General features: G+C 46.7%; 1 protein-coding gene across 18 annotated transcripts in view; it reads left to right on the top strand.

Moving 5' to 3' along the window:
• The first annotated feature begins 1,178 nt into the window (after window positions 1-1,178).
• IRAG1 (inositol 1,4,5-triphosphate receptor associated 1) overlaps window positions 1,179-22,066 on the top strand; it is a 121,310-nt gene continuing 100,422 nt past the window's right edge. For 8 of the 18 annotated variants that reach the window (XM_035265761.3, XM_078340494.1, XM_002755047.5 and 5 more), the window contains exon 1: window positions 1,179-1,330. Coding sequence is in view for 6 of the 18 variants with exons in the window: in XM_002755047.5 (XP_002755093.1) it covers window positions 1,264-1,330 (67 nt within the window). In the remaining 12 variants the exon portion in view is untranslated. Of the gene's footprint in view, window positions 1,405-22,066 lie in introns of all 18 variants that reach the window. The other 10 variants (XM_078340492.1, XM_017977900.4, XM_035265758.3 and 7 more) reach the window with 2 other exon arrangements.

Here is a 22,066-nt window from a genome sequence, read left to right as displayed (position 1 = left end):
AGGAAGGTGCTGGGATGGTGGCTCAGTGGGCCAGGCTCAGTGGAAAAAGTCTGCCACTGCTGCGCAACTGATCTGTGGCCAGGAGCTGAGCATAAGGGCTATGCGCAGCTCAGCCGCCATTGCCAGGAGGGCCTGAGGCCATAGGCCTTGGAGCTCCAATCCCTGGTGCTCTCTACCATGACTACTGAATGGTTTCTGGGTGGCTAGTGATGGCCAAAAGCTAGGGTTTCCAGATTTATCAAACAAAAATAGAGGATGACCAATTAAATTTGAATTTCAGATAAGTAAAACTCTTTCAATACAAGTATATCCCATGTTTATCTGAAATCCAAATTTAAATGGGTGTCCAGTAATTTATCTAGCAACTTTACCTAGGGTTTCTCTGTGCTGCTCTAACCACAGAAGGAGCTGAAGTCCCCATTTGGCTTGCCTCCAGCTCGGAGCTCCATGATCCCGGCCTTGGGTGGGCCCTATACCCAAGGTAGGTGAAGAGTGTGTATGGACAGGTGTAAATTTCCTGGACAGGGTCAGGAAACTCATTCATGCTGATCTAGCTCTTACAAGATGCTGGCACTGTGTTAAACACTTGAATAGTATCTCATTTAATCCCCTGCCTACCCAGTGAATTAGGCATGATCATTATTATTCCCACTTTAGAGATGAGGAGAGTGAGGCTCCAGGATGTTAAGACCACAGGCTGTTTAGTGGAGGAGCAGGGTTGACACCCCTTGGGGCTGGTGCCAAGTGGGGGAGTAGCTGAATCTCCCAGGCCATTCTCTCTGGCAATCCCAAGAGTTTAATGCAGTGGGAGCAGCCCCTGCCCCCAAATCCCCAGGACAGGAACCATTCCCAGTTTCTCTTGGCGCTGGGCCAGGGTCTTCTCCAGGCTCACATGTTTGCTGGAGGCTCCAGGCAGGGGTGGTGGGGGGTGGATCTGTAGGGTCCCCTTGTCCTTGCCTGACCAGGACAGTGTCCAGTGGCATGAGTTGCCATGGGCACTGCCATCTGCTTGCATGTGGGTACCCTTTGGAGGGGCCCAGGGTGAGCAGCTGCCCCAAAGGCCCAGCCTGCCCTGAGCCTTGAGGTCGGCTGGTCGGCTTTCCCTGCCTTTTTCCCCCGGAGCCAGGCCAGAGGGGGGCTCCCAGAGGAGCTCTCGGCTCTAAGTCCCAGCCCCTCTCAGAGGAGGCGTGCGGCCGGCCGAGGTTCTGCAGCCAGAGGCTTCTCAGCTCAGAGCTCCGGAGCCAGATGTAACATTGACCTTAAATGGTAAAAGCTCCCCAGAGTGAAGGGAGGCTGGCCAGAGGAGGAAAGGAGAATAACTCAGTTTTAGGTAAGCCTCCCCTATATCCTAGAATAACCTGCCTCTTCGGCTGGGAAGCGGAGGGAACCTTCTCCTCCTTAAAGGTACAGGGTGCTGGGATGGGGGCGCTAAACTTTAACTTTCCAGGGGAGCTGGCTTTGTTGGGTGGCATTTCAACTGAGTATCTTTATTGTTGCTGTCTTAAGTTTTAAATCAGAAGCGAATCTTGCCAGTCCTAACTTAACTAGATTGTGCTTTTTTTGCTTGCTGTTGGAAAGTGTGCACAGCCTGGTGAAAATGTGGGTCCTGACGGGTGATTGCAACCCCTAGCTTTCCTGTGGGCCCCTTTGTGGCAGCAATGGGGTCTCCAGCTTAGGCAAGTCTGCTAGGCAGGGCTTTTTCCCCTCTGTGCTTCCTGTCTCTCTCTGTCCCCCTGTGCCCCTCTGCCTTGAACCTGTGCTGGTGCGACCTGTCTAGATCCTTAACCCTGCCCCTATTTCTGCCTCTGCCCTTCCCATCCTGCGTTATGGTCACAGCCCCTGTTTTTATCTCTGTCCCTGTCTCTTCTTTTGTCTCCAGTTTTCCCTAACCTGTGCCCTTCCCTGCTGCCTAGAGGGGCTGCATGTGCCCGGCCTGTGCCCAGCCCTGCTTACCTCTGGGTTGAAGCGATTCCTAGAGTGAGCAGCATTTGGACTGGCTTTTTCCAGAGGAAAAGCCAATAGAAGCCAGACACCAGAGAGAGGCCCAGCTGTCTTGCTCCCTCCTGCCCAGGAAACAGTTGTAAAAGCTATAGAGGCTCTGCAGTCTGAGTAAACAGCAGCCTGGGGTCTGGGACCCCTGGCCAGCACTCCAGCCTCCCAGAACTCGGCAGCTGCTGTTTCAAAACACTCTTCAGGCTGCTTGCTGGAGTGGCGCAGGGAAGTAAAGCTGGTCTGAGTGGGAAAAGGAGGAAACTTCCCAGGACTGTGAGGCTGGGGGTCCAAGGGAGTCAGGACCTGCCAAGGATTGTGTTGCCCCCACCAAGAGACAATGACACGCTGGTGAAGCAGGTGAAATTACCTATCCCCCTGCACTCCCCTACCCCAACAGCCCTATGGGGGAGGGAACTCAGGTTAAGTGACTTGCCTAAGGTCATTCCACCAAGATGGAGTGGAGCTAGGTCTCAAACTTAGGTCTGTATGACTCTAACTCCAGTGCCCGTGCCTCTCAACACAGCCATAAATGCCAGGGAACAAGCCTGCCTCCAATTGTGTCTCGTGATTTTTGATCTAATGGATAAAACAGTTGTCATTATCATGTTTGCGCCATCCATGATTCAGCTGTGAGGTGTGTGTGTGTGTGTACACATGCGTGTTGGGTGGGTGGTTTATATTCACAGCAGATGTATCTACCTTGATACTTGAAAGTAAGGAGGCATTCCTGTATCCTGTATCATCCCGGAGGGATAACCATGTACTAATTGCTACGACATGATTGGTTATTCCCATAAGTGTGTTTCAGGAAGAAAATAAACAGTAAACACATGGTTCTTACTATGCATTGAACTCCGTTTCCCTTCCCATACAGTAACTCATGATTTCCACAGCTGTATAAAGCAGAGGTCATTCTTTTTACCCTGGTCTTGTAAATGAGGACATTTTAGCACAGAGAGGCTGCACAGCTGGTGCTCGGCCCCAGACTAAGGCTCTGCTCTTGACCTCCATGCTCGGTTTCCCTCTGCCTGGGACCCTGTATCAGAGTGCATCGGGAGAGCACTGCCCCCCTTGCAACACAGTGCATCTGAGGCTTTCCATGAGGGAGAGATTTCACATGCCCCTCACAGAATGCGATGAGGGATGTGTCTTTACCTCACTGCTCCAAGTGAGGACACTGGAGCTAGGGGATGTTAAATGACTTGTCCAAGCTCACCTAGCCACCAAGTGACAAAGCAGGGAATTTAAATAGTATCTTGGGTGAGGAATTTAGGGCCATGTGAAACCTACTTGGAACTGAATCCCCAGGAGGCTGAGGGGGCCCATGGTTTGGGGATCAGGGGTTCTGTGCATCTGTGTGAGGAAGACAGGTTCCTTGCCCGATGGGCTGAACTATACATGATGGGTTCTCAGCTTTCTCAAGAGCCCTGCCTCTTTCCTCTAAGCCTTTGTGACAGAGGTGGACAGAAGCACCCCACACCTCCTGGAGGAGCAGACTGAACCCTGCAAGGGCAGAGACCTTATCCTGATCCTCATCCACTGTGTGTCCAGCACCTAGAATTATGCTGGGAGCACACGACGTGCTCAGCTTTAATCACGTTTCTGAATAAATGAACACAATGCTCATAAGTGGGTTCTGGTTACACGGGGCTCCAGTTTTATTTTGTACATGTGCCTGATGAGCAGATTTGTCTAGTTTGACTTGAGAGAATACAAGGTGGGGGCCTCCCGCCCTGCCTCCTCTTCTGGATCACCTCACAGAGCCTGGACTGCCCCTCAGCCACTCTCTCTGGGCTTATTGGTCAGGAGAGGGATTCTGTTTACTGACTGAGGGGAAGCAGAGGCCTGGGTAGATAGGGAGACGAGAGCTTAGAGCCCCCTGACTCTGCCCCTGCCCCTGCCCCATGGGGAGCTGAGTCAGAGGAGGCAGTTGGAGAGCTGTGTTCTCAGGTAGTGAATGTAAAAGGAAAGAGGGGAGAAAATTGGTTTTAATTGAGCTCCTATTTTGTGCCAGGATCTGTGCTAGATCTGCTATTTAACTTAAGCTTCATGTTAGGACGAGGAGAGAGACATACAGCTGGTGGGTGGTGGGCAGGGACGCCAGCTCAAACCACCATGGTCCAAAGTGGACACTTCCTGCATTAGATGTCACCCTGCCTCTGGTTAGTAACTTAGGTCCTGGGGCAGTTATTGAGTGTCACAGTCCAAGTCATGGGAAAATCACAAATAGAGGGAAAGGGAATATCACTCTAGCTCTGTGGACCTTGGAGGCCAGACCTTGAGTTCAGGTGATAGCCCAGGGCAGCCTCACCAATGGGCCTTCAAACCAGAGTCTTAGCAGAGGCAACCCAATCCTATGACCTTGGACAAGCTCTGCCTTCTCTGCAAGGGCTTTCTCCAGGGGAGATGGAAAGCAGAGGACAGTTGGTCAGACAAAAAACTTTTTTTTTTGAGACAGTGTCTCGCTCTGTCACTCAGGCGGGAGGGCAGTGATGCAATCCCCACCTCCCAGGTTCAAGTGATTCTCATGACTCAGCCTTCCGAGTACCTGGGGTTACAGGTGCATACCACCACGCCTGGCTAATTTTTACATTTTTAGTAAAAACGGAGTTTTGCCATGTTGCCCAGGTTGGTCTTGAACTCCTGACCTCAGGTGATCAGCCCATCTCATTCTCCCAAAGTCTGGGATTACAGGAGTGAGCCACCACACCCAGCCAGACTAAAAATTTTTCCTAGCAGGCAACAGATGTAAAAAAGGTCTGCTAAGGCTGGGCTTAATCAGCTCTGGCTACTTTCTTCCTATTACTTTTTTATTTTTAATTTTTATCCAGTTTTTTCTAGCAAAAAACATAATGCATGTTCCTTGCTAGACTTTCTTGGAAAATATAGAAATGAATATAAGAAATTCAGAAATAAATACAAAGAAATAAAAAAATCCCTTCAGAATCCCATTCCTCAGCGATAAGCGTTGTTTATGTTATGGTGTGTTTCTTTCTTTACATCTCTCTATATTTTGTAAAACTGGGCTCTTAGTGTATGTGTGGTTTTTTTTAGTCTGCTTTTTTAAACTGAACATTCCAATGTAATCCTTTTTTCCGTATCATTAAACATTCTCAGAAACATGATTTTTAATGGTTTTATACCATAGAGTCATTTTAGCTGTGCAACAATTTAATCATCGTTCCTCTTCTTGGCATTTACAACTGTGATTTTTCTTCAGGGACTGTCTCAGTGGCACATGTGACACGATGGCTTTTCCATAGGTTTGTAGCATTTGGAGACTCTGCTCTCAGAGGTGGGCTTGTGGGCTATGGCCCGAGGTGTGGGCTTGTTCTGCAAGGTGATTGTGTCTGGGATACTGACCCAGCCTTAAACACACAACATCACATTGTTAAGAACATTATTCTTTCTAGAGTTCTTTTCAGTTCTTTGAATGAAGGAGAGAAAGCCTCTATTTGAGTAGGGCGCCCAACCGTCCAGGGTTGCCCAGGAATGAGAGTTGCAGCAGGACTTTCAGTGCTAAAATTGGGACACATCCTGGACAAATCCAGAAGGTTGGTCACCCTCATTTAAACCTTGTATGCCTTCAGCATCTTTCTGTTTGTTTCCCTTCTTGACAAAATGAGAGAGGCCTTAGCTAAGGTTTAATAACTGTTTTCATTGTATTTATTTTTATAACTCTATTTGTGGTAAGTGGTATTGCTTTTTCCATTTAAGGTAGGAATATAGTTTCCCTTCTATGTAAAAGTAATGGCAATGGTCGCTAACACTTGTCGAGTGCGCACCGCGTGTGAGGTGCTGTCCTAACGCTTTACCTGCCGTCCCTCGTTTAGGCCTCACAGCAACCCTCTGAAGTAGTTCCTGTCATTGTTCTCATTATACAGATTAGGAAACTGGGGCACAGAGAGGGTAAGAAACTTGCCTAACAACACAAAGTTAGTAAATGGCCAAGTGGGTTTTCGGTCTTGATTTTCTGACCCATTGCTACTCAAATTAAAGACTATTAAGTAAATAAATGCATAGGTGAAACACAGGCATGGCAAAAATTGTGAGCGTAGAGTATAAATGGGTCAAGTCATTCCACCATGGCTTGGTGGAAGTTGGGGTTTTCTGAACTTGGTGGAATCCAGGTATTGGTGAGTGCAGGGTATTGGGGAAGTTGAGTCATCCCAGCAAAACCAGTAGGAACCTATGGGCTCAGTGAGAGAGGCTGGGAGGGACAAGACTATACACTGCTCACAGCCTGTCTCTAGGGGTGGGATGTGGTTTCCAGAGTGGCCACCAGGCAAGGGACACAAGGATGCACTGCTCACAGACTGTCTCTAGGGGTGGGATGTGGTTTTTAGAGTGGCCACCAGGCAAGGGACACAAGGATGCACTGCTCACAGACTGTCTCTAGGGGTGGGATGTGGTTTTTAGAGTGGCCACCAGTCAAGGGACACAAGGATGCACTGCTCACAGCCTGTCTCTAGGGGTGGGATGTGGTTTCCAGAGTGGCCACCAGGCAAGGGACACAAGGATGCACTGCTCACAGCCTGTCTCTAGGGGTGGGATGTGGTTTTTAGAGTGGCCACCAGGCAAGGGACACAAGGATGCCACAGATAGTTCTGCGGCTGACAAGCCAGTCAGAACGGTGTTTCCAGCGAGCCCAAGATTCCTGGCTCATCAGAAGGAGAAGAAAGCCTGAAAACACCCTTGACTTTGCTCATGCAAGTGTGGTGAAAAGAACCCTGGGCCCTGAGTCAGGAGATGGGTTCAGTGGTGGCCAGTTCTTCCCTCATTCTCACAGTGGGGAGATGACATCTCGTAATGGAGGCAGCACAGTGTCTCTGTACTTTAGCCATGTAAGGGAGGTATTTGTGAACAAACTGATTCAAGGAGGATAGTAACTAGTATGAGAAAAATGAGAGTCGAAACGCAAACCATCAGACCACCAAACCCCATCTCTTTCCATCTCTCTGTGGCCTATAGACCCGGCTGCAGGACATAGTGACCTGACTCTTTGTTCTTGCCCCTATAAGAACAAAGCCCTGGAGGCCCCAGTGCTGCTGCTCGGAGCTGAGGTCCTGAGCTCTTGAGGCAGGGTGCTGGAGCAGGTTCCCCGCTAGGCTTGCTCTACTTTGCACCTCTCTTGGTTTCTTTTAGTATGTAATAATCTTTATCGAGTCTCCTAATATTGTTTAGGAACAAGGTCCTTCCTCTATTTATAAGGAAAAATACAAATTTAGAATCACAAGCTCTTTACTGGCAAGAAATGCCATGCCCTATATTGTGTGGCTCGAGCCACTTTCTATGGCTCACCAAGCTTTGTGCCCTAAAAGTCCATAAATATTGCGAAGGCCACCCAGTCTGTTAAAATCCCAGCCCCACAACTTACTGTTAGATTGGGCGAATGTTCTAAGCTTTTAGCCCCCTTACCTATGAAATGGATTGCTATATCTAACGTACTTATACCCGAATAAGTACCCAGTAAGTCATTATTATTATTGGAGCCCAGATTAATATTGAACACATGAGACTCCTCTATTTTGGATGCCCCCAAATGGTCAGGTTTTCCCAAGGACTCTCTTGTCATATTTTCAGTTTGTATGGGTATGGTAGAAAGAATGTAATGTCCTCCTGGGCTTCCTACTAAGACACCTTCCTTGTTTCCCACCTGAGATCTAACTGGTCCCTAATGTAGGCTGGAAGGCAATGATGATCAGGCTAGATGTTGTCAAGAAAGATCTGACTAGTTGGCTCATAAGAGGTTTCCCCAAAGAGCATCACCTTGGGGATGTTCTAGAGTCCTGGTCCTATCCCTAAGCCTGGTTAGTGACCTGGAATTGATTAGTTGATTGCCTATGTAGAGACTGACTCACAATAATCAAACTCACAAGAGACTGAAGTATACCATTTTTTTTTTTTTCAAGACAGGCCGGGTCTCACTCTGACCCCCAGGCTGGAGTGCAGTGGTGTAGTCACAGCTCACTTCAGCCTTGACCTCCCTGGCTCAAGTGATCCTCCCACTTCAGCCTCCCAAGTAGCTAGGACTACAGGTACATACTACCTCACTTGGCTAGTGTTCTAAACATCTTTTAGAGACAGGATCTAGCTGTGTTGCCCATGCTGGTCTCAAACTTCTAGCCTCAAGCCATACTCTTGCCTCAGCCTCTTAAAGCACTGAGGTTACTGAAATATACAATTCCTTTAATTCTTCTTCTTCTTCTTCTTTTTTTTTGAGATGGAATCTCACTGTGTCACCCAGGCTGGAGTACAGTGGTGTGATCTCAGCTCCCTGCAACCTCTGCCCCCCGAGTATCTGGGATTACAGGTGTGCATCACCATGCCTAGCTAATTTTTTGTATTTTTAGTAGAGACAGTGTTTCACCATGTTGGCCAGGCTGGTCTTGAACTCCTAACCTCAAGTGATCCACCTGCCTTAGCCTCCCAAATTGCTGGAATTACAGGTGTGAGCTTCTGCCCCAGTGAAGTATATAATTCTGAATGTTTATGTGCCAATATATAATGGGAGACAAACCTTTTCCTTTTCAATGACCAGAATGCTTGATCATAGAGATTTAGGTGAAAAGGCAGACAGTTCTGAGGGGTGGGTCACCTAGGCTATGATGCGGCCTAATGAGCCATCTCTGCCTACAGCAGAGAGACTTCCCCAGAGCTCAGGAAGGGCCTCTTTCCTCTGAGAAGTTTAGACAAGGCTTTCTCTTTGCTGGTTATTATGTGATATTCACATAGTCTGTCCCAGCACACAAGAAATTACAAATCCCACATCTATATTGGTTAAAGTTCTTTGATTGCCAGGTATCAGAAACCTATGTTGGCTAACCTAAGAGAAAGTAGGATTTATGATAAGGTATTTGAGAAAAATCAAAGGAAAAGGTAGGTAGACAGCAATGCCTCAGGAAGTCAGGACCCAGGGCAGCTTTCAGGTCTCAGCAGTAGGAACTTGCCAACCTTTTCTCTACAGGAGGGAGTCTTCAAGTTTTTTGGATAGTACATCTTACTAGTTTAGAGAAAAAATTTTTAGCATGTACTTCTAATATATGTATATTTCTTTATTATAAATCATATTCATGAGCTATTGTACTGTGTTACTTTGTAAAACATAAGAATAGAAATTTTTAAAGAAGAAAGATGAAATAATATTTTGAAAATCATGCTTTTTTTTTAAAACAGTGTCAACAACTTTTCTGCTTTCCCTAAATAAGTATTCTTTAGTCAAGATTCTATGTGCTTCTTCAAGGGGGAAAAAAAGAGAAAATCATGTTGCCAGAAGCCAGTGAGCTGTGCGGCCAGGGAAGAGGATCTATCCAGAATGAGCTGTAGCTAAGGAGAGGCACAGTCACTGCCAGAGATGTCATGCTGGAACAAGGAGGGAAAGGCCCAGGCCTTTCTCTCCTCCCATCCCCTACTGTTCCATTGGCCAAACTCAGCCAGCAAGCAAAGGAGCCCAGGTTATATATTCCATAGGTGTCATCCTGAAGCACACAGCAGAGAACCAGGGGGCAGGGCAGGGAGAAAGGGAAAGAGGGCAGAGGAAAACCAGCTCAGATACCTGATGTGGAAGAGGGACATCCTTACTTCCTGAATTATTATATTGAGTTTTCAGTTTTATCCACTAGTTTGTAAAAATATTTTTGAGAGTTATTTTTAGCTTTATTAGAGGTAGTATTTTCATTGCACATTTTTTTTTCCGAAGCCTTTTAAGCCACATACCCATTTTACGATGGTAGGGTTGGTTAAAACTAGACAAATATGTTTTGTTAATAATCTACTTACTTGGGCATACACAAACTGTGTCACCCTTCATGGAAAGCAAATGGATACATGAGGGTGCTGCATCAGTTCCATACATTGTAGAATTCCCACAATCCCTTATAACATCTCACAAACTGGACTTAATAGTGGCCTTTCCACACATGAACCAACACCATTGCCAATCTGTTTATTAAATATTAAGTAAGTGTCCCTTGTTACTATTTTAAATTAAAAATTGAAGGTTTTTATTTTAAATCTCCTTCCTATATTCTACCAAATTATCTTCCATTCCCTGGACGACATACTCTACTCTGAAGACCACTGCCCAGACCACAGGCCCAGTCTGACTAGGTTCCAGAAGCTCCTGGTCTTTAAGTGCTTGAGAGAAGGAATCTGATACATCCAGCTTGGATCAGGATCAGTGAGTCATGGTCAGGGGACAGGGCTGTGGGGTATAAATGTGGTCATGGGGAAGCCATCCCTCATTTACAGGGGTTCTTACTAAAGAAGGGAAAATTGATTAAAATGAAAATGTTTTCAAAGAATGTCATCACCTACTTATTTATAGTTGTCTTTCTGTCCTGCCTTCTATAGAGATGTCTGTTAAGCCTCCCAACTCTGCAGCCTCATATACAGAGAATTTCTTGGGTTACATCCATAGATAACTAATCATGTCCATTGTGTATTTTTTTTTTTTTTAGCCTTGTTAATACATTCGAGGGCAGCCCTATCTCCTTGCAGTTATTTCTATGTGTAGCCAACATTCCTAACAGGTCTGGGATTCACAGACCTTATTGAACTTAGAGGAAGACTGTTTCTCAGGCCAGCTGGGCCCAAAAGGATAAAAGGATGTGATTGGTTATAGACATCAAGGTTCTTTTGCATTAGACCTGAAAACATTTGGCAAGTTGTATCTATATCACCATTCCTATAGTTTATACAGCACAAAAGTTGCTTAGGCACATGAACAAAGAGAGCCTGACTTTTTTAGAGTCCCAGAGGGGAAGATTCCATTTGCTGAATCTCCAGGGACTTGTTTCACATGACAAGAATAATAATAATGTGCTTATTACTGTAACGCCTGTCATCTATTGAGCACCAGCTAAATGCTATGTTAAGTGCTTTATATACATTATCTCAAATGTTTGCAGCACTCTATGAGATGGGTCGTATTATCTCCATGTTACTGATGAGAAAATGGAGGCTTTGTGAGGCTGAGCAGTTCACTCAGGATTACACAGCTAGAAAGTGGCAGAGCCAAGGCATATTGCCATTGGTGCAAAGTGCATGTAGCCCATCTACAGATAGAAACTTATACTTGGAGTTCATCAGGCTGGGAGAGAGTAGAGCTGGGACAATAAGATTTCAAAAAGGGTTAGATCATTATGGCTTTATAGAAAGAAATTAAGGAAAGCTAGCATTATAGCAAGTTTGTAGCAGGTGTTTGGTAGATATATTAAATGAATGAATGAACAAATGCATGCATGAATGGAACCTCTCAGGTTTAAGGGCATCGGCGGTCTTCCAGCATCCATCCCTGGTGAGACTTCCTAAGCTGAAAATGAAGACAGCGTGTAAGCAGTGGTTCTGAGTTGTAGGCCTGGTTCTGCCTGCAACTCATGTTGTACTCTTGAGCAAATCAAGTCTTCTTTCCAAGTCCTCATTTTCCTAATCTGCAAGCCATTCACCCCCGCAAGCCCCAGTGATTCTTCCCAATAGTTGTATGTTGGAGCCCATCCCAGAGCAATAATTGTGCTGGGCACTGTCAGTGACAAGAAGGAGGACTGCAGGTGTGTTCGAAGAGTCCACTGTTAATGTTTATTTACTACAATCCCATTCAAGTCCTTTGGGGACAGTTAGAACTGGCATCAGGTCCAAAGTTAATGGAAGGTTGTGTTTCTAAAAAAACATTTACTGCTAAAGGAAATGCCTATTTATTATCTTTTTATTAACAAGGCACTTGACTCATGTGTTAAGACATTTACTGCTCAGATTGGAAACGATAGTGCAGGCAGCCACTAGAGCCTGGTGCCTCTTCTCTCACATGACAGGGCCAGCTTCTCCCAGCTTTCCAGCCTGGGAGCGGATGAGTATGCCCTACAGGAGTAGTGGGCGGTGACAGAAGGACTGGATTTCTGTTCCTTGGAAGGGAGGAAACTCACAGGCACTAGAATTTGAGGGGCCTCCAGGAGGCATTGGGCACCCCTAAGAGCTCCTAAGAAGAGGAGATATGGTGAACTTGAAGAGACCCAGGAAAATGGATCAAGCAGTGAAATAACATCTGCAAAGCACTTTCTCCTCCCACCAGAACTCATTGACCCTCCCTGAGGACCACAAAACCATGCCATCTGTGCAATCTTTCAGGAATTATCTGGATGTTACAGCTTTATGCATTATAGGAAACATAACCCCTCTCACTGTGCCCTCTAAGCCACCCGGCCCCAAGGACCCCATTGGGATTTGTGTGAGCCCTAGGTACTTCTGCCTTCATGGGCCCCTTTCTCCTTAGGAAAATAATACAAATTTTATGACTATGTTGGTGGAAAAATAAATATATTGTTATCCATCAAAACATTTTATCTGACCTAAAAGTTTATGTTTTCTTCTGATTTTAAAATAAATTATTTTCATGGACCCTAAGCACTGTTTCTACTGTACTTAAAATGAATAAATCAATCTTTTTTTTTAAAGATGGTATCTCACTCTGTCATCTAGGCTGGAGAGGCTGGAGTGCAGTGACGTGATCACGGCTCACTGTAGCCTTGACTTCCTGGCTGAAGCAATCCTCCTGCCACAGCCTCCCTAGTAGCTGAGGCTACAAGTACATGCCACCACGCTCAGCTAACTTGTTATTTTTTGTAGAGATAGGGTCTTGCTATGTTGCCTAGGCTGGTCTTGAAGTCCTAGGCTCGAACAGTCCTCCCACCTCAGCCTCCCCAAAGTGCTGGGATTACAGGCAGAAGCCACCATGCCTGGCTGATATGTTAGTCTTGTCCCTGTCACCTTTCTATTCAAAATATGGTCTAGGGACCAGCAGCATCAGCATCACCAGGGAGCTGTCAGAAATGCAGAATCTTGAGAGCTGTTCAGACCTACTGAGTCAGACTCTGCACCTTAGCAAGCCCCCAGGTGACTGAGTGCATGTTATAGACTGAGATGCACTGCCTGCCACACTGTTCCATGGTGTGTTGGGAATATCTGAATCACAGGACACACTCCATGGCCCCCAAATTGCAGCAAGAAGTTTAATGACAGAAGATTCTTTATGGAAGGTATTCCAACATTAAATGGCTACTTAAGCACCAAGAACTCCTGGATGGCCCAATCTGCCAAAGCCATTCTCCTTTCCTATCCAACTGATGCTTTCCCTGCCCTCCCCTGCACCCTCCAGTGGAGGAGTGAGGCCTAGGAAAAAGGGTGCATTTGCTTCTAAATTAATTTTTCCAGCTTGCTTATGAAGCACATGGCCTCCAGAGCCATCTCAGCGGATGAAGGGAGGGCTATAGGAGGCATGGGATCTCAGTGCTTCAAACCAGAGGTGACACCCAGGCTATGGGCCAAAGTCATATGGCCTCAACCTGCTGCAAGGGAGACTGGGAAACTAGAGGAGCACATGGAGCACTGCCTGCCTCTGCCACAGGTGAACTACAAGTGAGGCAAGTCATGGCTACTGCAGAGCCTGAGGCCACCTACGAGGCGAGAAATGAAGGAACTGGAATGTGGGCAACCAGAGACTCGGCACTTGCAGAGAAGTCTTAGAAAAGCTGGGAGAATTAAATCAGAAGTAACCACACACTCCTGCAAGGTTACTTCTCCAGTGAGAGGTGGTGGGGTGGGGAGGCACCAGTTTAGTAACAGAGGAGAATGGCTTTGGCAGAGAGGGTCATCTAGGAATTCGTGGCATCCATACACCTACCTAATGCTGGATATATTCCATATAGTGATTCTGTGGAAAACCCCATTGCTATAAGATGGAAGCAGACATCTCAACTTGCACTGGACTTAAGTCAGCAAGATCTAAAGTACATCCAGAGCCACTGAAATCTGGGGTTTCCTGTTGCAACAGCTAGTGTTGATTATCCTAATTCACCACCCAAGCGGCCTTGTCTTTAGAACCATCTCCCTTCTCACCAGAGGCGGAGACATTTATCATCTGCTACTGGCATTGACTTCTCCTGCCACATTGCTTCTCTTGGGCAGTGTGGCCACCCCAGGCCTCTTTGCCTACTCAGTGCCCACACCCCAACCTGCTCTATGCCATGCCCTGGATCAGTCTTGTTGATTCTATTTTATAGGGAAGGAAACTTGAGATCTGATTGCTAAATGAATAAGCTGGGTTTAGAGCCTAGGTCTTCTGACTCCTGCGTGCCTGGCTGTGGAGGAGGAAAGAGGAAGAAGTAGAAGGCCTTCCTAGCCATCAAGGATAGGAGGGTTGTTCCTCGGGAACCACGACTACCTTTACCGGGCTCCTCACCCTCCATCGTTGCTGAGAAGTTTTATAAAATTAGAGGCTGCTGCAGGCTTTGCGGAGGGCATGTCAGGACTAGACTACTGCTTCTGAGAGAAAGTGGGACACTCCCTTCTTCAAGACTCTTAAAGCATTAAAAATGTTCTTTAACAAGTTAGCGAGTGCTTACCATGGGCCAACCATTGTCCTAAGTTTGTATTACATAATTCACAAGATTCTCCTTATCCATGTTTTACAAGTGAGGAAACTCAGGCATAGAAAGATGAAGCAGCTTGCCCAAGGTCACGTGGCAGGGCTGGGATATGAACCCGGGCAGCCCAGCTCTGGGTCAATGGACATAATCATGTCCTCTCTCACCTCTGGACACCCTCTAACCTGAGAGGATTTAGGGCATTTCTGAGTGGAGACTTATTTGTTTATTTATTTTTAAGTCAGTTTCATTCTTGTCGCCCGGGCTGGAGTGCAGTGGTGCAATCTCTGCTCACTGCAACCTCTGCCTCCTGGGTTCAAGCGATTCTCCTGCTTCAGCCTCCTGAGTAGCTGGGATTATAGGAGTGAGCCATGGTGAGACAGGATCTCACCATGTTGGCCAGGCCAGTCTCAAACTCGTGATCTCAGGTGATCCAGCTGCCTTAGCCTCCCAAAGTGTTGGGATTACAGGAATGAGCCACTGTGCCCGGCCCAGAGTAGAGTTTTAAAGAGGACACTTTGAGACAGTCCTTGGAAAAACATTTCATGGTGAAATAAATTTGGGAAACATTATATCCTTTCGCCCTTTCTGGGAGATTTATGCTGCACATTTGCTTCTTAAAGGTTCTGAGATGTCCTGCATGACAGAAATGTGTCTCCTGCTAATATCCCCAGATACAGTGAAACAGAAAACCTTTGTTTTCAGAACTCCTGACAACATCACCCAGAACTGGAGTCATATAGAACTCTATACGGCTTTAGGAAAAGTGGCTAGTGGCATTCCTATTTGGGTGGACACAGGATGGATCACATGGCATCTAGAGAGTCCTTGCCACTTGCAGAACTGCTAAGGAAGGCTCTCAGTAAGCCAGGTAGCTCACGAAGCTTCTCCCTGAGAGGCAGACAGTGGGCTGGAGTGGAGAAGACATGGGCTCTGACAGCTTCAATCCCTGATTGGCCACCCATTAGCTCCATGAGTTTGGAGGACACAGCATCACACTGAACCTCAGTTTCCTTATCTGCAAAGTAGCACCCATCTCATAGGGCAGTCGAGGAATTGAGTGAGTAAATATGCCTAAAGCACCAGGCACCAGATCTGTGGTTGGCAGGGCCTAGGGGAAAGTGGAACAGCGGGTGGCTGCTTTGTGGGCACAGAGTTTCCATTTGTGGTGAGGAAAGAGTTCTGGAACTGGGTAAGGGTGGTAGGCACACAACATTGAGAATGTACTTAATGCCACTGGATCGTACACTTTTTAAAAACTCTGTGCCTCTGATGGAGAGTGAATGTTGTTATTGTTGTCATTGCTTGTTCTGCTTATTTCTACAATCCCCTGGTCTCAGGTAGAACTAGGACACTAAGATTGGAAGCTTCCAAGAAGCAGGATGGACACAACTTCACCGTGTCCAGCTGGAGGTCATTGTGCCTCTTTTCCACCCCAAAGAGGTCAGGGAACCCCTCGGACCAAGGGATAGTTTCCTCCTGAGAAAGGGAAGGGGAGACTCTTGGGTTGACCTTGGGTTGAACAAAAGAACAGGGAGGAAATTTAGAGAGCTGAGGTTGAGCATGTGGGACACACTCAGATTTAGACTCACAGCAGCATCAAAAGGGAATGTTAACCCAGGATTGCAGAAGGTGACAGGAGACTCAGAAAAGGTAAACATTGGTCTCTTTGGTACAGGCAGAATCTGTGCCAGGAAAAACACTTGAATTATAAATGAGGTGCCAACTGGCAGAGTGTGTGCAGAGGTCTGTGCCAGCATTGACCAGTCGCCTAACAAGGGGGCATTTCTAACAAGGGGGCATTTCTAAACAATGGTGGGTCTGAATACATTTCAGAAGGTGGCTATTTTACAAACACTTTGGAAAGAGAAGCAAATTGAGAGAGGGCCACTGTGGTGGTATGCAAAGGGCACTGGGTTGGGGTCAGTCTCAGCTGGGCTCCTAATGGCCTTATGTCACTTGCCACATCACTTCATCCTCTGAATCTCTTAGCCTCTGCATCTAAAAAGCAGACATAATCGTTTCTTCCTTGTAGTATTTCTGTAAGGAAGAAATTAATATGTCTGAAATAGCTTAGACAAAGGAAGGCTCTAAATAGCAAGAGGTCAGTACTAAAAACTGGGAACATCCTTTAAGGATTGCCTTCAGGAGATGACAAGATTAAATCACTCCCTTCTAAGAAAGCTTGCGCTCTCCACGGGTGAAGGCAGTTAAGTAGACCCAGTATGTTGGTGAGGCTTGCAGATAGCTTCCAGGTAAATGCAAAATTTCCATATGACCCAGCAATTCCAGTCCTAGGTATATATGCAAAAGAATTGAAAACAGGTGTTCAAACAAAACTTGCATAACAGTGTTTGTAACAGCACTATTCACAATAGCCAAAGGGAGGAAACAACCCAAATGTCTATCACCTGATGAATGAATTAACAAAATGTGGGACAGGTGGATAGATAGATAGATAGATATGATGGAATGTTATCCAGCCATACAAAGGAATGAAGTGTGGATACATGCTACCATGTGGATAAATGTCAAAAACATTATCCAAGTGAGAGAAGCTAGACAGAAAAAGCCACATATTGTCTGGTTCCATTCACATAACTATCCGGAACAGGTAAAGCCACAGAAACAAAAAGCAGATTTGTGGTTGGCAGGGCCTGCGGGAAAGAGGGAGCAGGGAGTGACGGCTTCATGGGCACAGAGTTTCCATTTCGGATGATGAAAAAGCTCTGGAACCAGGTAGGGTGATAGTGCACAACATTGTGAATGTACTTAATGCCACTGAAGTGTACACTTTAAAATGGTTAGAATGATACATTTCATGTCACATGTATTTTATATTAATTTTTTTTAAAAAGAAGTTTACTGGCAAAGAGGAAATGTGACCCAAAATTTAGGCACTCCTCTCCTAGAGTATGGTTGAAGGGAGGGGATTGGATAGTCAGAGTTTGTCAGCTGGGAAGCCAAGGTCTTGTGTCGACAAATTCAAGGAGGGCCTAGGGTGAGCAAACCTTGTGCAAGTGCCCTAGGGGATCCTGGAAGGAGTGAGACATGTTCCCTGCTCTCAAAAAATGTATAAATTACTTTCATGTCATAACCACTGAGAGGTACTATGGTGTGTACAAGGGAGAGAGTGATTCAGGAGAAGGAGACGTTGACTCAGTCTGGGGCCATCCATGAAGGTTGGCCGGGCATGGTGGCTCACACCTGTACTCCAAGCACTTTGGAGGCCAAGGCGGGCGGATCACCTAAGGTCGGGAGTTCATGACCAGCCTGACCAACATGGTGAAACCCCATCTTAAAAAATATATATACATACATACACACACACACACACACACACACACACACACACACACACACACGAAAGGAAGAGAAGGTAGTTGAGCAGGTAGATCTGGCAGATAGGTAAGAAAGAAGTGAGGAACTTCTTGGGAAAGGCACAGGGTTGGGAGAGTGGAGGGAGTGTTTCAGAGTGGGGACGGGGTTGGTATGAGTGGGGCGCAGAGTGTGCATGGACCCAGAGGGGAAGGTCACAGGAGACATGCAAAGGGAATTAGGGTCAGATGTGAAGCTTTGCAGGTAGAGCTGAGGAAGTTGGGAGTCAGGGCATCTTCCAAACCTGTGTTTGAGAACAGTCAGTGCAGGAAAAGACTGAAGTGCGAGAGACTGGGGACAGAGAGAGGAGCTGTGGCATTGTCTCTGCAGGGGCCAAGGAGCGCCCCTCACCCCAGAGCAATGGCTGTGGAAGGGTGAACCTTCAGACATGTTGAGCTTTGCATTTGTCAGGATTCTGGTTTGCCTGGAATAGAAATGGATTCAAATGAGATTAGAAAATTAGCAGAATGTCTGGATTATAGCATTGAGAGTTTTAGGGCAATTTCGGATGTGGCTGGATCCATGGCCTCATCCCCTCTATCTCTCGGCTGTCCTTGGTATTGAGTGTATTCTCAGGTGGCCTCTCCTGCGTAGTAGCACTGTGGCACCTGCAGTTCCCAGCCTATCCTTTCAGCAACGCCTGCAGCAAGAACTCCCCCAACAGGTCCAACAGGAGTTGCCAAACTGAATGTATTGGCCTGGTCTGAGTCAGATGCTCATTCCTCAATTACAGTCCAGAGCTTGGAGCATGGGATGTTCTGTGGGGCCAGTCCAGTGTTACAGCTCCAGTCCCACCGTGGGGTCAACCACCCCCATCCCAAGCACAAGTATCATGACTATGCTGCTGTTACCAGAAGAAGGGAGACTGGGGGCCACATGGGCAAAAATGCAGCTGTCCCTCCAAAGTACTGACTTTGTGCTGAGTCATTTACACATCTAATCTCATCCTCTCAACCACTCTGAGGCAGGAACTGTTACCTCCCACTGCGTAGTGAGAAACCAAGGTGTAAACTAACGTATCCTCCTTTATGGTTATACCTGTGCTTACTTTACAACCTTTCTCTGTTCTGTGCTTCTGGCATCTCTTCGGGAGGCAAAGTGAAGCCACTAAGAGGCAGTAGGAGTGTCACAGCTAAGAACCTGAGAACTCAAGCACATGATCATAAAGATCAAATCACTATTCTTTGGGCCGAGAGACACTCAAACTGCATTTAAATCAGGAAGCCCGTCCAGCGGTTACAAATCCTGGCCATTTAGTTGTTAGGTGGGAGGTCAGCCTCCATGAGGCAGGGGAGAGGCCTGCTCCTTGCTTCACTGCTGCTCATGAATAAGGCAGCTGAGAATAGCGGTCAGTCAGTGGTTAGGAGAAGGCAGGGTGTAAATCTCTAGGCATGGGAGTGTAACCTGGGCAAGGTGGCCATTCCAGAGCATTCATGGCAGAAAAAATAAAGACCACAGCTCCCCGCTCTTAGGAAGGTGCTGCATAAGAGGACAAAGGGGCATTTGTCAGTCAGGGAAGAGTGTAAAGGGCAGTTCCTGCATAGAGCACAGGATGTGCAAAGGCAGTGACAAGTCTTCATGATGATGAAATTCCCTGAGACCCCAAAATAATTATTATCAGAGAAACACAAGCCACTGTGGAAATGGCTCCCTTTGGTATCAGCAGCTGACCAGAGGTTCAGGGTTCCCCAGGTGACTCTGCTTTCCCAGTCATCATTGTTAAAAAGTAAGTCCCAACTCAATGATACAGAGCCACTGAGGCCACTTCTGCAAGGGGCCATTTCTGCCCTTCCCAGCCATTTGCCAGGTTAAAGTTCTCGGACCTGGTAACAGCAAGTGGCAGGCATCAAGTAGCATTTCCTGTTTGGGAGGCAGTGCACGTGACACACAGCAGAGGGGAACCGGGCAGGAGCCAACAGAACCAGGAGAGCTTAACGGTGGCCCAGATCCCACTTGGGGTCTGACAACAAGGCACTCTGGGTGAATGGGGACATTTTAGAAACGCTGACATTCCCAGGAGACTGGCCCAGCCCAGGGTGGAAAGCAATTTTAGATGCTCTGGCTACTATTTTTGGAGCCTGAATCACATTAATTCACTGCTGCTCCAAATGGTGCACAGCCAGGGAGACCTTCAGGGAGCCCAAGGGCTGTTTCCCAGCCCAACGCTGGTGCAGCCGTCCAGAATCGGCAGGGTGGTGCCCACTCCTTCCTGCTCTGGGTCATTCTGCCTTTCCTATTCTTGTGCCAGTACACAATGTCCAAAGCCCCCAACACCTCCAAATAGAATCCTTCATATGAGGGGATGAACCCCTACCTTAGGATGTGACTTGAGGCTATTTCAGGTATATTGTGGAGCTTGGACTCTGGATAAATCTGGAGTTAGGAGAAGAGGGACTCAGGCAAGAGCTACCCAGAAATGTTCCTGGCCTTCCCTCCTCACAGTTGGCTGAATCTGAGTCAGTCAGGGAGCCAGCACTGTGCAGGGAGCAATCACTTTTCTGTTGAGCTTCAATTCCCCTTCATGTGCCTGTCAGCAGCAGAGAAGCCACAAGACAGGGGAAGGGGCAATATGTGATGCCTTTGTTGGGCCAGGTCTGCATGGGATGAAAGGAGAGTGGAACAGAATGTGTTCTGGGAAGTTCCCAGCTGAAAGCCCAGAGGAGCGGTGCTGGTGTGCTTATAATAAGCCACATTGCTCTCTGTTTCCAAAGCCAGTCTCTCCCCATGAGAGGGAAAGAGTACTGGAAAACTCTGGACTGAGGGGTAAATCCTGTCCTTCAGCCTCATTTTATAGAGACTTCAGGGTAAGAACTGAAAGGTGACACCCCCATGTGTGCCCATACTTGTAAAAACACGTTTATTTGAATATCTTTGCTAGCAGAATTCTAAATGCCTCCAATGAGGAATGGTGCTCTCTACAAACATGATTCTACCTTTGGGAATGTTGTGTATGTTGAGTGTGGTGTGGGGTGTGTTGCATCTGTGCACTTCTGGAGCATCTTGAAACACTGCACCCCAGCTCTTGCTCTCTGTACTTACTTGCAAATTGCCTGCTTACTGCTGTCTCTGACCTCTGAGCTCAGTGCCCTGGCCTACCTGGTTCACTACTGCACAGAACTTGGCACTTGGTGCTCAGTAAATGTTCGTTAGATGGAAGAACAGATGAGTAATCTGTACCTTCATCCCAGTGAGTCTGTCTTTCTTTTGGGGTGTAGTCCTGTCTCCATGTCTCCGTCTGTCTCTCTGAGCCCGTGTCCCTGTCCCTTCATCTCTCTTTCTCTCAGTCTTCTTATTGCTTCCTCCTCCTTCATCTCTCCTCACACGACCCCATCCTAGACAGATAATCTATCTCTTTTCCTCAGCCTGTTTTCTTTTCTTTTTTTTTTTTTTTGAGACGGAGTTTTGCTCTTGTTACCCAGGCTGGAGTGCAATGGCGTGATCTCGGCTCACTGCAACCTCCGCCTCCTGGGTTCAGGCAATTCTCCTGCCTCAGCCTCCTGAGTAGCTGGGATTACAGGCACGCGCCACCATGCCCAGCTGATTTTTTGTATTTTTAGTAGAGATGGAGTTTCACCATGTTGACCAGGATGGTCTTGATCTCTGGACCTCGTGATCCACCTGCCTCGGCCTCCCAAAGTGCTGGGATTACAGGCTTGAGCCACCGCGCCCGGCCCTGTTTTCTTACATTACGTATACTCAGCAATTTTAGAGATTGAAGGCACCTTATAAATTATCGAGCTTAATTTCTAATGTTTATGTTTGAGGAAGCTATGTCCAGAGAGGTCACAAGGCACTAAGGACCAAAGCTAGCTTCCTTCTCTTTTTTTTAAATGGAAGTTAGAAAAAAAAATGTTTTTAACAGCCTTGTTAAAATATAATTCACATGCTATATGACTCACCTACTTAAAGTGTACAATTCAATGGATTTGAGTATATTCAGAGAGTTATGCAGCCATCGTGGCTATGTAATTCCAGAATATTTTTATCACCCAAAAAGAAACCTCATGCTTATTAACAGCCATGTCTCATTTCCCCTATCCCCCTAGCGCTGAGCAACCATTAATTTACTTTTCATCTCTACAGCTTTCTCTATTATGGGCATTTTATTTAAATAAAATCATATGTGTGGTCTTTTGTGATTGGCTTCTTTCACTTACCATAATATTTTCAAGTTCATCCTTTCACTGATTTCAACTTTCATAATATATCATTCCTCATTCCTTTTTTTTTTTTTTTGAGACAGAGTTTCACTCCGTCACCCAGGCTGGAGTGTAAGTGGC

This window comes from Callithrix jacchus, chromosome 10 (assembly GCF_049354715.1).
Source record: "Callithrix jacchus isolate 240 chromosome 10, calJac240_pri, whole genome shotgun sequence".
NCBI classification, from domain to species: domain Eukaryota; kingdom Metazoa; phylum Chordata; class Mammalia; order Primates; family Cebidae; genus Callithrix; species Callithrix jacchus.
The sequence above is the reverse complement of the archived record's forward strand: the minus strand, read 5'-3'. Positions and strand labels throughout refer to the sequence as shown.